The sequence below is a fragment of the Saimiri boliviensis genome, chromosome 16 (genome assembly GCF_048565385.1).
Source record: "Saimiri boliviensis isolate mSaiBol1 chromosome 16, mSaiBol1.pri, whole genome shotgun sequence".
Taxonomy (NCBI): domain Eukaryota; kingdom Metazoa; phylum Chordata; class Mammalia; order Primates; family Cebidae; genus Saimiri; species Saimiri boliviensis.
This window is the reverse complement of record NC_133464.1, coordinates 72,963,930-72,977,560: the sequence shown is the minus strand read 5'-3', so window position 1 is coordinate 72,977,560 and position 13,631 is coordinate 72,963,930. Positions and strand designations below refer to the sequence as shown.

At 43.1% G+C, this 13,631-nt stretch overlaps 1 protein-coding gene across 4 annotated transcripts in view; it reads right to left on the bottom strand.

Annotated features, from left to right (window-relative positions):
- Positions 1–12,850, bottom strand: part of DCLK1 (doublecortin like kinase 1) — a 350,533-nt gene extending 337,683 nt beyond the window's left edge. The window contains exons 1-2 of one of the 4 annotated variants that reach the window (XM_039473245.2): positions 12,481–12,850; positions 7,086–7,480 (exon numbers count right to left, since the gene is read on the bottom strand). In XM_039473245.2, coding sequence (XP_039329179.1) covers positions 7,086–7,461 — 376 coding nt within the window. In that variant the 5' untranslated portion in view covers positions 7,462–7,480; positions 12,481–12,850. The remainder of the gene's footprint in view (positions 1–7,085; positions 7,481–12,480) is intronic. The other 3 variants (XM_074387830.1, XM_039473244.2, XM_039473243.2) reach the window with 3 other exon arrangements.
- Between the last annotated feature and the right edge of the window lie 781 nt (positions 12,851–13,631).

Genomic DNA, 13,631 nt, shown 5'->3' with positions numbered 1-13,631 from the left:
TTAAAAGAGTGGTTAAAATAATATTAGTGGATGAGATCACAGTAGATAATCCAAAGACAGGAAAATGGAGAACAGTGATGTTTAGGTATTTGGCAAGTAAGGAGGGAAAAGAAAATCACCATTAGAACATCATAGAACTAACTGCTATGGGCAAGATCCACCAATAAATGCCAGAATTCATGGGCAAAAGCTTAAGGAGAAACAAGATATTTACATAGCATCAAAATTTCTTCCTGAAATATTAGTTACAAAGGGGAAAATTATAACTTTAGAGTGACTATACCTGATAGACACTGTCTTCACCAAATGATCACAGGTAACCAAGGAGACATACCAACATAATGTACCCCCTGCAATGCTGTACTGAGAACAAAACATGACTTCTGTGCATGACATCAATCTAATCATCAGACAAACCTAAATTGTGGGATATTCTACAAGATAACCACCCAGTATTATTCAAAACTGTCAGTCATTAAAAATAAGAAAAGACTTTAGAACTGTCATAGCTTCAAGGAGCAAAAAACAGACACTACAACTAAATGCAATATGTGATTCTGGAATTTTCTTTTTTAAAAAAGACATCAGTGGGGAAAAAAATAAAAGCCAAATGAAGCCTGGAGTTCAGCTACTGTATCATACCAAAGTTAATTTCTTAGTTTTGCTCATTGTACCATGATTGTGTGTGCTGTTCCACTACAGGAAGATGGGTGAAGGGCATACAGGAACTTCCTATCTCTGTGATACTTCTATAAGTCCAGATTAATCTGAAAATATAATGTTAAAGAAATGAAGCAACTGGCCTAGAAAAAAGAGGTTGAATTGAATCTCTACCTCACATATTACACCAATATGACTTCCATTAAAATATTTCTTAAGTGAAAATATAAAAATACCACAAGAAAATGAGGAAAATGGCTTTATAATCTCAGTGTATATAGAACCCAAGAGACTATAAATCAAGCTATAAATAAAGAATAATACATTTGGCCAGGCGCGGTGGCTCAAGCCTGTAATCCCAGCACTTTGGGAGGCCGAGGCAGGTGGATCACGAGGTCCAGAGATCGAGACCATCCTGGTCAACATGGTGAAACCCCGTCTCTACTAAAAATACAAAAAAATTAGCTGGGCATGGTGGCGCGTGCCTGTAATCCCAGATACTCAGGAGGCTGAGGCAGGAGAATTGCCTGAAGCCAGGAGGCAGAGGTTGCGGTGAGCCAAGATCGTGCCATTGCACTCCAGCCTGGGTAACAAGAGCGAAACTCCGTCTCAAAAAAAAAAAAAAAAAAAGAATAATACATTTGATTATATAATGGTTTTACACATCTATATGGCAAAAAACATAATAAATGAAGTCACTCACTGAAGAGAAATCTGGAAAAAATACAGTCATGTGCCACAACATGTTTATCAATGACAGACTACATATATGACAGTGGTCCCATAAGATTAGAACACCATATTTTTATTGTACCTTTTCTATGTCTAGATATGTTTAGATACACAAATACTTGCCATTGTGTTATATTGCCCATAGTATTTAGTACATTAAGAAGCTGTACAGGTTTGTAGCCTAGGAACAATAGCTGTATAGGTTTGTAGCCTGGGTGTGGAGTAGGCTACATCATCTACGTTTGTATAAGTACACTATGATGTTCCCACAATGGCAGATTGCCTAACAACACATTTCTCAGAACATATCCACATCATTAAATGACATATGACTGCACTCACCATCATTATTACAAAAAGTTACTATCTTTAAAAGAAAAATTTCAACAAGTTAATAAAAAAGGCCCCAACCTGATAGGAAAATGACCATAAATGATGGAGAAACCATGCCCAGAAAATGAAATACAAATGGCTCTTAAAGATGAAAATTAAAACTATGAGACGTTATACAGTTTTCTTAATGGGTTAGTTAATGGCAAAACCTCTGATTATTGAGGGTAGAGAAACAGCCACTTTCATACATAATTGGTTTGAGTGTAAACTAAAACCACTTTTATGAAGGGAAATCTTCCAAACAGTGCTTAAAACTTTAATGCTTGTACTTCTCTATCCAATAATTTACTTCTCAGAATTTATCCTAAAGATACTCTCCTACGTGAGTGGAAAACATCTACCCAAAGATAGTCATCACAAAACTGTTTATAATAACAAAGGATTGGACACAACCTAAAAGCACATTGATAAAAGTCTGGTTAAATAAATGATGGTGCCTTTGGATGAAGGAGTACTATGAAGTCAGTAAAAGAACACAGTAGTTCTGGATGTACTGATGTGGAAAGGTCTTCAGGATATACTGTTAAGCACACAAAGCAAGGTGCAGAACTATGGGCATGGAAAGTTACCTCTGGGCAAATTACAGCACTGCTACACCACATCCATGGTTTCAGTTACCTGCAGTCAACCAAGGTCCAAAAATATTATGTGAAAAAATCCAGAAACGAACAATTCATAAGTTTTAAACTGCAGGCAATTCTGAGTAGGGTGATGAACTCTCACGCCATCCTGCTTCTTCCCATCTTTACACAAGAAGGGCAAGTACAGTACAACAAGATGTTTTGAGAGAGATACCACATTCATATAACTTTTATTACAGCATATTGTTATCATTGTTTCATTTTATTATTTGTTATTGTTGTTAGTCTCTGGCTATGCCTAATTTATAAATTAAACTTTATCACATACCTTATATCATATACATGCCTTTATCATAGGTGTGTATTCATAGTAAAAAGCATAGTACATACAGTGTTCAGTACTATCTGCAGTTTCAGGACACCACTGGGGGTCTTAGAATGTATTTCCTTCCAGGATAAGGGGACACTGCTGTATATGTGTCCTTCACATCGCTGGTATCTCTTGAGAGGATACTCAAGAAACTAGTAGGCTGGGCGTAGTTATCTTACACCTGAAATCCCAGCACTTTGGGAGGCTGAGGTGGGTGGATGGCTTGAGCCCAGGAGTTTAAGAATAGCCTGGGCAACATGGCAAAACCCTGTCTCAAAAAAAAAAGAAAAAAGAAAAGAAAAGAAAGAAAAGAAAAGAAAAAGAAATTAATAAGTTGTCTCCTCTGGGGAATTTTAGGAAGAGTATGTTTTATAGCTATTCAAAAATTAATTTTAAAAATTCAACATAGCAAGAAGAGGCATAGAGAAAGCCAGTAAAATGGGGAAATAAAGTAGAGGATGCCCCATTAGGAAATAAGAAAAGATGTGTAATCCAGAAGCTATGATACGCAAGAGATTCCCTAACTGTGGGGAGAAGCATAGGTTTAATCCTGAGAGAGGAATTATGATGGGAACTTGGAAAAAGCCTTTATGCAAACTACAGCTCCAGAGTCAGGCAATGTCCACAGAGGGTTAGTGAAAAGCCAAGGCATGCATGAGAGCCAAAGAAGAAGAGGGGCCCATCTCTAATAGTGCAGATCTGATGAACAAATTCATTTATATATATATATCCGGAGATGACATATCTACAGAGTTTTTATCTTAATGCTTAAAGAAAATGTTCTGAACCTCTCACACACACGTTTTCACAAAATGTTAAAAGAAGGACAAATCAGTCACTCCACCAATGCTCCAGGTTTACATTACATCTTTCTCCTAAGAGTTCAAAGGCTTTAAATGTCATATGGTAATTTATCTTCACAACTTTGACATACCTACAGTAGAATACAGATGGTGCAAAACTGGGGGAAATGAGGCCAAGTCTCCAGATGAATCACTTGCAGAAACAGGCCTGCAATTCAACTTTCCTTATTAAGCATCATGATCTTTTTAAAAAACATATTAAGGCCATTTTGAAAGCAAACAAGAGTGTCACCTTTGGAACGCTCTTAAGAGTGTGTGTGTGTGTGTGTGTGTATGTGAATGTGTATGTATATATACATATTTGCATAGGTGACACACATACACATACAATCATAGATGAACACATTCACACTGATCATATAATTTGGGCTCAGCTAAATACATACAGCTAGCTCTACCAACATGCTTAAACCACACTTAGGCATAATAATCCATATATATAAACAAAACAGTGACAGCGACCACAAGACTGTTATAGATAAACAAATTCCCAAATATCATTGTAATTCAGAATTTTTAGTCTGAGAACAAGTGAGAAAGAGCAAGAGAATAATTATAAGTCAAATACACTTGCCACTGCACCCACTAAAAGGATTTAATTTAAAACTCAAACATCATCATATTGGAAGGGAAAATGAAAAGCTAATAACACACATTGACGTTTACATAAAATTAGTATGTAAAGTGAGAGATATGAGCCTAATGATGAATATGAAGCAACGGTTTGCATTTTAACAGACTAAGCAAAAAATGTAATTGACAAAGAGGCGAATCTAAACGAATTTCCAGCTATTTAAACACTAAGTGCAGCTGCATGCTAATTGTCAGTGTTATGAATTAGAAAAAAATCTGTTTAAATGAAAATTCAAAAAATAAATGCAGCCAACATGTGAACTCACACACTGTACCAAAGTTACCATTCATTCAATCAGAGAAATTTTTTTTCTCCAAAAAGTCATTTTTAAACATCAGAATATTCAACTGGCAGTTACTTCACTTCGATTAAGGGGAAAAAGTGTTTTGGGGCAAAGGAAAATATTAAAGTGTTTCAGGAAGCTGCATCTTTCTTTCCTAGAATTTTATGTCAAGATTAAAAACATTTGTTTTCAAGAAGAAGCTAATACAATAACACTTCAGTGTCACTAATAGCCATGGGAACACCTTAGGGTTTGCAGTTAACTTCACAATGAAACATCTCCCATTCCATTATATCAAAAAAATCCACTGTATTAAAACAAACACAAGGGTGCTTTTCATAGGAATTGAATTCATAGCACACAACATCTCAGAGGTAGTTAAGAGCTCAAGCTTTGGCACTAGCCTTCCTGGGTTCAAATCCTAACTCTATCATGTATTTCTTTGTGAGTCTGAGCAGATCATTTAACCACACTGTACCTTGCTTTGCTCACGTTAGTATAAGGATAACAGTTCCTACCTCCTAGGATCATTGTGAGAATTAAATGTATTTATATATACAAGGATTTGACCAGTGCCTGGCCCATGCTCAGTAACTGAAAGCTATCATTATTACCTTCAGTCAAGACATCAGTCCCTCAGAGCATTATTTTCCAGTAAAAGACAGATAGTGGCAGGTATGCCACGATTTTGCTGGTTCTTAGATGTGAAGGGAGTACTGTCATCCGCCACCTCCCAGACCCTGTCTGTGGTGGATGGGAGTCATTAGAGTATCTCTGGCCACTTCTAAGTAAAGATAATTTTGGGTGAAAAACTGATTGAAGTCCCCCAACACCCATAGATGCTACATAAATGACTCTGGAACAGAGTGAGGTGTCAACCCATTGCTGTATTAGGACGTGCTTTGAGATCTTGCCATATTTTTCCCTACAGTACTATCAGCCCTCAGAGGGATGGCTTGTTAACTGGTCATGCACCTGACTTTGCATATGACTTTTATCCAGATCCCCTGGAGTATACCACCAAATGTTTCATTTAACCTTGGATTTCCCAAGGTCATGCAAAGGACAGGGCACAAAAATTAAAGCTGAAACAGTAAAATTTCATGTTCATTCTTCTCCTTTAATTTACTGGAAGTTCCACTCTCTGAGTAAAAGGAAAAAGGCCAAGTTCACAGGCATGTTGGCAGCATGTCAAGTCACCAAAATGAGATGTGAATTCCCACAAAATAAACACAGGCTCCTCTGCATGCTCTCAAGGCCAGTCACACTGTGATCAGGCTGGCATTCCTGCCAAGGGATGAAGGGGAGCAAAATGGGAGAAGTCCCCAGCCTAGAGCCACAAACAAACACTGGTTACAAAGCAGGACAAGAGGGCTCTGTTAGTGTGCAGTCAGGGGAGAGCAACCCCCAATTCTAACAGGGGTGCAACGGGTGCTTCCTGCTACCTGCACAAGAGAGGGAGGGGATTACATGGCATCCCCGCTGGACCCAGTTGGGTTTCACGGCCTGAGCAGATAGCTCTGGAGTAAAGATGAACTCAAGGTGAAATCAAGCTCTTCCAACACTCTGCCTGACCTCCCTCTCCCAGGTTCTTTTGTGCTATCTACTTCTTCATCATTAGGGCCCTGAGATGTCAATCTCAGAAAACAAACTCTCCAAAGAGGATCTGCTAGCCTCTTTGCATCTTGATATATATTTAATCCCGGTCCTTTTCCTCCAACTCATTTTAATTGGCAATGGTTTCTAAGGCAATGACAGGCTTTATGCCCTGTTCAAATAGGGTCAGTCCTGAGGCAAGTGTAGTCCAGAGTCGGTGACCTTCTCTGCTTGCATAAGACACCAGACTGCAACCACAGATGCAAGCAGTCCTATTTCCACATTAAATGTCTGAAACAGATAATTACTATTAACCTAAATTGGACTAAAAAAATGAAACTGAGCAGACTAGTTCCTGCATCTCAGCAAATATCTGAGAAAGACAATAATCCTTTAAACTCAGAAGGAAGCATTACAGTGGAATGAATTGTCAGAAAACCTAAGTTTTGGTTCAGGGTCATCACCATTTTACCATGTAACCATGGACATGTCATTTGAATTTTCTGGTCCTCAGTCTCCAAAGATAAAATTAATGGATTTGACGGCTATCAAAGTTTCCTTTCAACTCTAAATTTTCATGACCATTCGTCATTTTCAATTCAAGTACTTTCAGATATGGTGATAGCAAAAGTTTAATTTGCATTTAGAAATGAATATAAACTATGAGATTCAAGAGATAAAAATGGACTTTTAAAATTAATGCAACATGAGTGTGAGAAAGAAAATAGAGAATGCTGTAGAATTAGGCACTTTTTCCCTTGGTCCATTATTATAAGCTACCTGACAATATCACTAATTTTTTTTTTCCTTTTTATAGTACACAACAGCACACTCTAACGTGTGAAACCATAAGGATTACAGCCATAAGGCTGAATGCCAACTGTCAGAGGACAAATGGGAGCCAGCTAGAACACTGTGGAAATCCGAGCCTGGAAGCTGTAGGGTCACGTGGGGGTTATCTCACAGCGCTCACCTTCCACCAGTTGGTCCAGGCTGGAAATCTTCTTGAGCCCATCAATGGTGTAGATTGTTCTCACTCCCTGGGGCAAATTCACGTTATCCGACAGAGTTCGGGTCAAATCAGCCAGCAGGGCCTCAAAAGATCGGAACCGGTCTGGAGAGATGGCATACACAATCCCTTTGAAGTATCGATCTCCGTTTCGATAGAAACGAACCTTCTTGGCCTTCTTCTCGGAGCTGAGCGTCTGCAGCGTGCGGGTGCGGTAGAAGCTGCAGTGGGCGCTGTGCGTCGGGCTCGGCAGGCCGTTCACCCGCGACCCTCGGCTGTATCTCTGCGCCTTATCCCGCTCGTCGAAGTGCTCCAGCTCCATGTCTCTACCGAAGGACATGATGGACTTCAAGTAGGACCTACGAGCCCCAGAAACAAAAACAGACACACATATTGATGTAGGTTTTGTATACACACACACACACACACACACACATATATATATATGTGTGTGTGTGTGTGTATATATATATATATATATATATTTTAGGTACAGGGTCTTGCTCTGTCACCCAGACTGCAGTGAGGTGGCACGATCATAGCTTGCTGAAGTCTAGAGCTCCTGGGCTCAAGTGATCCTCCTGCATCAGTCTCTCTGAGTGGTAACAGGTTACAGGTGCCTGCCACCACACCTGGTTAATTTCCTCCATTATTCTGTTTGTGTGTTTGTTTTTAGTAGTAATGATGAGGGTCTTGTTATAATGTCCTGGCTGGTCTTGAATCCCTAGCCTCAAGCGACCCTCCCCAGCCCCCCAACCCCTTTGGCCTCCCAAAGTTTGGGGATGATGTTGTTTTGAGATCAGGATTTCAAAAGGTCTGCCTCAAAACAGCTGGGTGGAAATACTGCTGCAACTGATGACACATTTAATAGGAGTTATCAAGTGGGAAAGAAAGAAAAAGGGATGTGAATTCCCATAAAATAAACACAGGCTCCTCTGCAAGCTCTCAATAGAAAGGGCCGACCACAGGGGAAACAGCTTATTAATCAACCACAGATTTGTTAGAAGCAACTCCTAGGCTGCCCGAAGTGCATCGGGCTTCAAACAGACATTATTCCCAGCAGACGCAACAACTTTCCAAAGCAGTGTCCTCTTTTACAAATGAAGAAACTGAGGCACGGAAAAATTTATCCTAAATTGCTCCAAGTAATACAGTGGAGAAATGCTTGTACCAGCAACTCTGCCCCGGGTTTCCCTGACTCCATAGCTTGCAGGGCAAGCGTGCTAATCCTGGAAGCAGGAAGAAAATAAGCTCTCATATCATTATACAGTGAAAGATAAGTAGCTATGGTGGGCTGGGACGGAAAGAGAGGGCAGGCAACATAACAGTCAGATTGTAAAAGTTTCACAGTGTTTATGCACCCCATGGCCAGATGGAGAGCAAATTAAATCAGTCTGTAGGTTGATTTAAAACTTAAAGAAGATTTTCTAACATATTCACACATGCAATATTTTTAAAAGCAAATTCACTAAACCTTATTTACTTACATTTAGTACTTCAGAAAAGTTGAGTTTAAAAAAAAGAAAAAGGAAGAGGAGGAGGAAGAGAAGGAAGAGGAACAAGAAGAAAGGGAAAAAATGTTCTTTGGAAGTTCATTTCTTGGTTCTTCCTTTCACTAAGGCTCTCAATCTTTGTGATTGAAGAAATTGAGGTAAACTTCAATGTCAATTTACACTTGAAAGATGTCAGTTTACACTTGACCTCATGCTAACTGTGTAAGCTTGAAAAAATCTACTTAATCAACATCTTTAAGCCTCAGTTTCCTCAATCACAAAATGGGGATAAGAACAGTATCACCCTAAGTTCATGCACATGAAGTTCTTAGTATAGTGTCTGGCATGTGATAAGTATTCATTTTTTTAATTAATAAAATCTGTTTTTCTGTTCCTGACCCTGTCACATAAAGACCTAGTAGGAATAGAATCTTTCTTTTCTGGCAAGAGTGGCCCCTGTTTTCTTCCTGATCTCCATCTCATGACTCCTTGAAAGTACACCTGCACCCCCGGCCCCCACAGCAAGCTGCCTGGGGAACCAGTTCATCCTTGCTGAGTGGTTGTTTGGTAAAGGTTTGTGGAGTCTTGCAGGGGAATCTGTGTTTTAACAGGACAATCTAGGAAGTGGAAAGACGAAAGCATTCAAAGGAAAGAAATTTTAATGACAACATTTCAGGCATGTTGAAATAGAATATCAGGGAAATGGAAAATTTGGAGCAAGAACCTTATAAGCACTTCCCAAGTCCCACCATATAGATCAACATCAGCTTTCTGAGAGTCAGCCAAAACTCACCAAAGTACCACTGTCTCCCTGATCTTTCTTTGACCCTCAGTAAACTGACCTCTGCTTCATTCTGAGTGGCTAAAATTTCACACCCAAAAGCATGGCTAGAGATTTGGTACTCCAGAAGTGAAGTGGAAGAAAGTAATATTTATTGAGTGTCCAGGCTGTACCTGACACTATTACTCATCAATCAGTTGTATAATATGCTAAAAATTCTCTTCCAAACCTCATATTAATCCAACAAGCTAGGTAATATTATCAATACTCAGTTGAGTATGGAATTTATCCAGGGTCCCAAAATTGTAACTGAGGTGGTTGAGATTTGAACCCAGATTTAATGTAACTCCAAAGCTGGTGTTTCTATCCCTAGCCCATCTGAAACTGGTTCCTTTTCAGCACGAGAAGCAAGATTTTGTAAACCCTGACTCCTAACTAGCTCAATGACCTAGAGCAGGCCACATAAATGATCCAGACCTCTTCTGCACACAGATGAGGCAGTGGTCAGCAGGCCTCTCATGTTTGTGATTCTATCTGTGTATGAGTCTATAGCTGACCCCACTGAAGGTCTAGAGAGGGAGAAATGAAGTGTGATTTAAACTTGGAGTGTTAATGAGTTCAGTGCACTTTGCTCCCTCCAAATATGAAAACAATTTCATGTCTCTTACTAATGCATAATAGTCAGAATTTGCATTTTTCAAAAAACAGTTACACCATATATAGGCAGCTCCGAACTGGTTTCATTGATTTTGAAGTTAGATAACTTTTAAATAATGATCACGTGATACCCAATCCTGTAGGCATTACTTATGTAACAGAACCAACTTTTGCCCATGATACTGGTAACTGCCCTTACTTTCTAATTTATAGGTTTTTAAAGTGAGCTCTCTTGTCTTCTAAAAGGGGGTGTGCCTTGGGGGTGTAATGGAAGACACTCCCAGTACTCACACCAACTCACTAAGCTCTTCAACATTTTGTAAATTTTAAAAGCCAAACTAGCTTTTGAAGTTTGTGTTTTATTCTTAAAGGCAGTGTTCATTCTTCCAACACTAGGGGTTTGGGGAATATCCTTCCAAATTGACGTAAACTGAAAGAAAACCAGCAGGGTGGTAGGGAAGGATGGCACAGTCCTGTTACCAGAAAGAGTGCACATCGAATTCTCAGTGACCGACAATTGGCAAAGGCCAAATAATTTGGCAATGGTCTGAATTCCCCAGGGGGAACAGGCTTTTATGACCAGGAATTCCCACACCAGATGAAAAAAGAAGAAAAGAACAATTTAAAATAGAAAAAAAAAAGGGTTTACTTTGTTTCATTTTATTTGCATTTTTCCTCAAAGTGGATCACAGTTTCTTCCAGGGCAGGGCTACACCTTTTACTTCCCTTCCCTGAACCTGTCCAAAAGTGGGCAATGGTGTCGACAAAAGAAACCATACTCAGAGTGAAATCATTTTCAAGGCTCCAGCTGCCTCTAAATGAAGCACACTCCACACCCTAGTGTGCCAGTAATTATTCGTGGCATCAAAATAGGTGTTCTTTCCCTCGCCTTGGCTTAGTCATACATGAGTTTCTGAAGAAGATCCACTGGTCTTCCACAGGTTTACACTTTCTGCACAGGAAGCCTGTGAGAACACACAGCTCAATGTTCAGAGACCATAGGTGGCCAAAGGCCTGAGTGCATATGTGCAGTGACACCAGGCTGGTAACCACAGAGCCTCAACCACAGAGACCACAGATACTGAAGGGAAGAAGGGCGACTGCCTCTCATCAGAGCTTTTCCTATAAATCCTGCCATTTCAAGAAACCAACATCCCTGATTGTTCTCAGTGGGATTTCTCACCATTTTGAGGAATCTCTGTTCATCCTTCTGTAGGTGAGCACATGGTTCGTTTCAGAAATTTACAAACACATGCACATACCAAGAAAAAAAAAATGACATAAATGCTACCACATCTAAATAGATGCTGGACCTTGAAGTCCCAAGGCATATTTTAACCATAGGATTAGGATTCAGGTGGACTGGCAGGGAATAAAAGGCACACACATACCTTCCAGGCCCGTGCACCACCACGGACGTAGACATCACAGGGTGTGTGCCTATCTTTTATAATTTTCCTCTATATGACCTCTCTTAAAATTCCTTCTGACCTGAATCCATGTGACATTTCATACTTAAAACGCTGTCCTACTTTCCTTTCCCACTGAAAGGCAATATATTTGGGAACAGTCATAAAATGTATTCACGGAACACCCTGCAGTGTGGTCACTGAACGTGTGTGCACCGTGCCTGGATACACTCGCAGGTGCAGCAGAGAGGGAGCCGGTTTGAATGAAACCTTTCATCTGCTCTCTCACCAACCAGCATCTCCTTGCCAAATCCAGCAGCAATTCCGCGCAAACCTGGTTTTCGAAAGCAGCCTCTTTTGTGGGGCATTGCAGGGCTGTGCGTGCGCTCCCACCAGGAGGAAAAATGCCATTTCCTTTCCGCATGCTTTTAGCACTGCAGGTACTAATTTGAACATGAGGCAGCCTCGCTGTCCCTGAAGGAACTTGAGACCCTGCAAACGTACTTGCAACACCCACGCTGCAGGCACCACCACGCACGAATAGACCCCATCCACAAGCACACATTACCGGCCCGGGCACACGGGAAAGCACACACACAATAAGAGGCCGGGCCCGGCCACTCCTTCCCTGGTTCCCGCTCCACAGCCAGTTCTGACAATGACAAGCACCTCTCCCAGCTCCTCCGCCCTGGCTCTCCGTCTCCACTAACAACGCGAAAAGCCTGGGGCGGGGGGGGGGGGGGGCGCTCGCCCGATTCCAGGTTTAAAGCCCCGTGGCACCAGACAAAAGAGCCAGGTGCCAGCAGCCCCGGGGTCTCCCGCACGCAGCACCCCCGGGCAAGGCCAGGCTGGCCAGGGCAGGGCGGCCGCCTTTCGAGGAACGGCGGGCGGGGCGGCGGGGCCAAGCTGAGCGTCCGCCCTGCCCTAGGAGCCCCGCGGCTGCGGGCGGAGCGGGCGCTGCCGGGTCCCGGGGCCGCCCTCCCCGCAGCTCTCGTCCCCAGGGAAGGCAAACCACGCACCGGTCCGCGGAGAGACGCCGCCGGGGGTCTTTGTGGCCGTGCTAGGGGCCGCCTCCTGGTGCTGTCCTCGCCGGGCTGGGCGCGGCCGGGGCTGCGGGGCTGAGGCGCTGCGGGGCTGAGCGGCTGCGCGGCTGGGGGGGCGGCGGCGGGGCCGGGCTGGGCGGCAGCAGCTGCTGGAGCGCGGCGTCTCGGCTGCGGCCACTAGTGCAGGGAAGTGCCTCGGCCCGTCCTCATTGAAATGCGGCGCTTCGCACAGCCTCACTCCAGCCTCTCTCTTCAGAGGAGGGCGGCGGCGGCGGCGGCGGGCGCGCTCCCTTTTCTTGTCTCACTCGCTCACACGCCCTCCCTTCTCCCTCCTCCTCCTCCTCCTCCGCGTGCGCGCCCGGTCGCCCCCGCCCTTCTTGGCAGGGCGAACCCACCACGGCTGCGCCCCAGGTCCTCTTCCCTCCCAGCGCCCTGCTCCCACCGCAGCGACCTCGGCGCATCCGACTTGACTACACCCCTAAACCTCCTTAGTCCCCAGAAGTGGTCGTTGGGAGCTGGGGGCAGATCAGATGGTGGAAGAGAACGTGGACAGGGCTGAGTCTGAGCCAGGAAGTGTGCAAGGCAGAGAGGTGATGCGGCTCAGAGATGAGGCCCCCATCGTCAAAGAAGGGAAGGAGGGACCCACACCCACATCTTTCGATGTGACCTCACGGTCTGACACCTTTCCCAGGGTATGGTATGGAAGCCAGTGGATCACCCTCTCATCCTTCTTGCCCGGGATGCACCCACGCAGCGCCTCTCCAGATGACCAACCTTCCCAAGCTATGCAATCTGGTGGTTCCCTCAGCCCCCAACATTGGGACGAGCTGGATCTGCTCATGGATCCCACCTATCGTCTCCACTTAACCCCAAGACGTGAGTCACCCTTGGAATATGACCTCTGCTTAGAGTCAAATATGTTCCAACAGGCCCTTGAGAACTTAAGGGCCAGGTTTCACTACCGGACACTGCGGTTGCCAACTTTGGGTCTGTGGTGGAAAGCCCCATGAGCTCATGCAAGCTTCTCCCAGAGCGGGAATGTTACCCCAGCCCAGACTGTTCACAGCTTCCTCCAGTCTTTGCACATAGTCCAGGGAGTGGGAGCAGCTCCCAGATTTAGGTGAAAT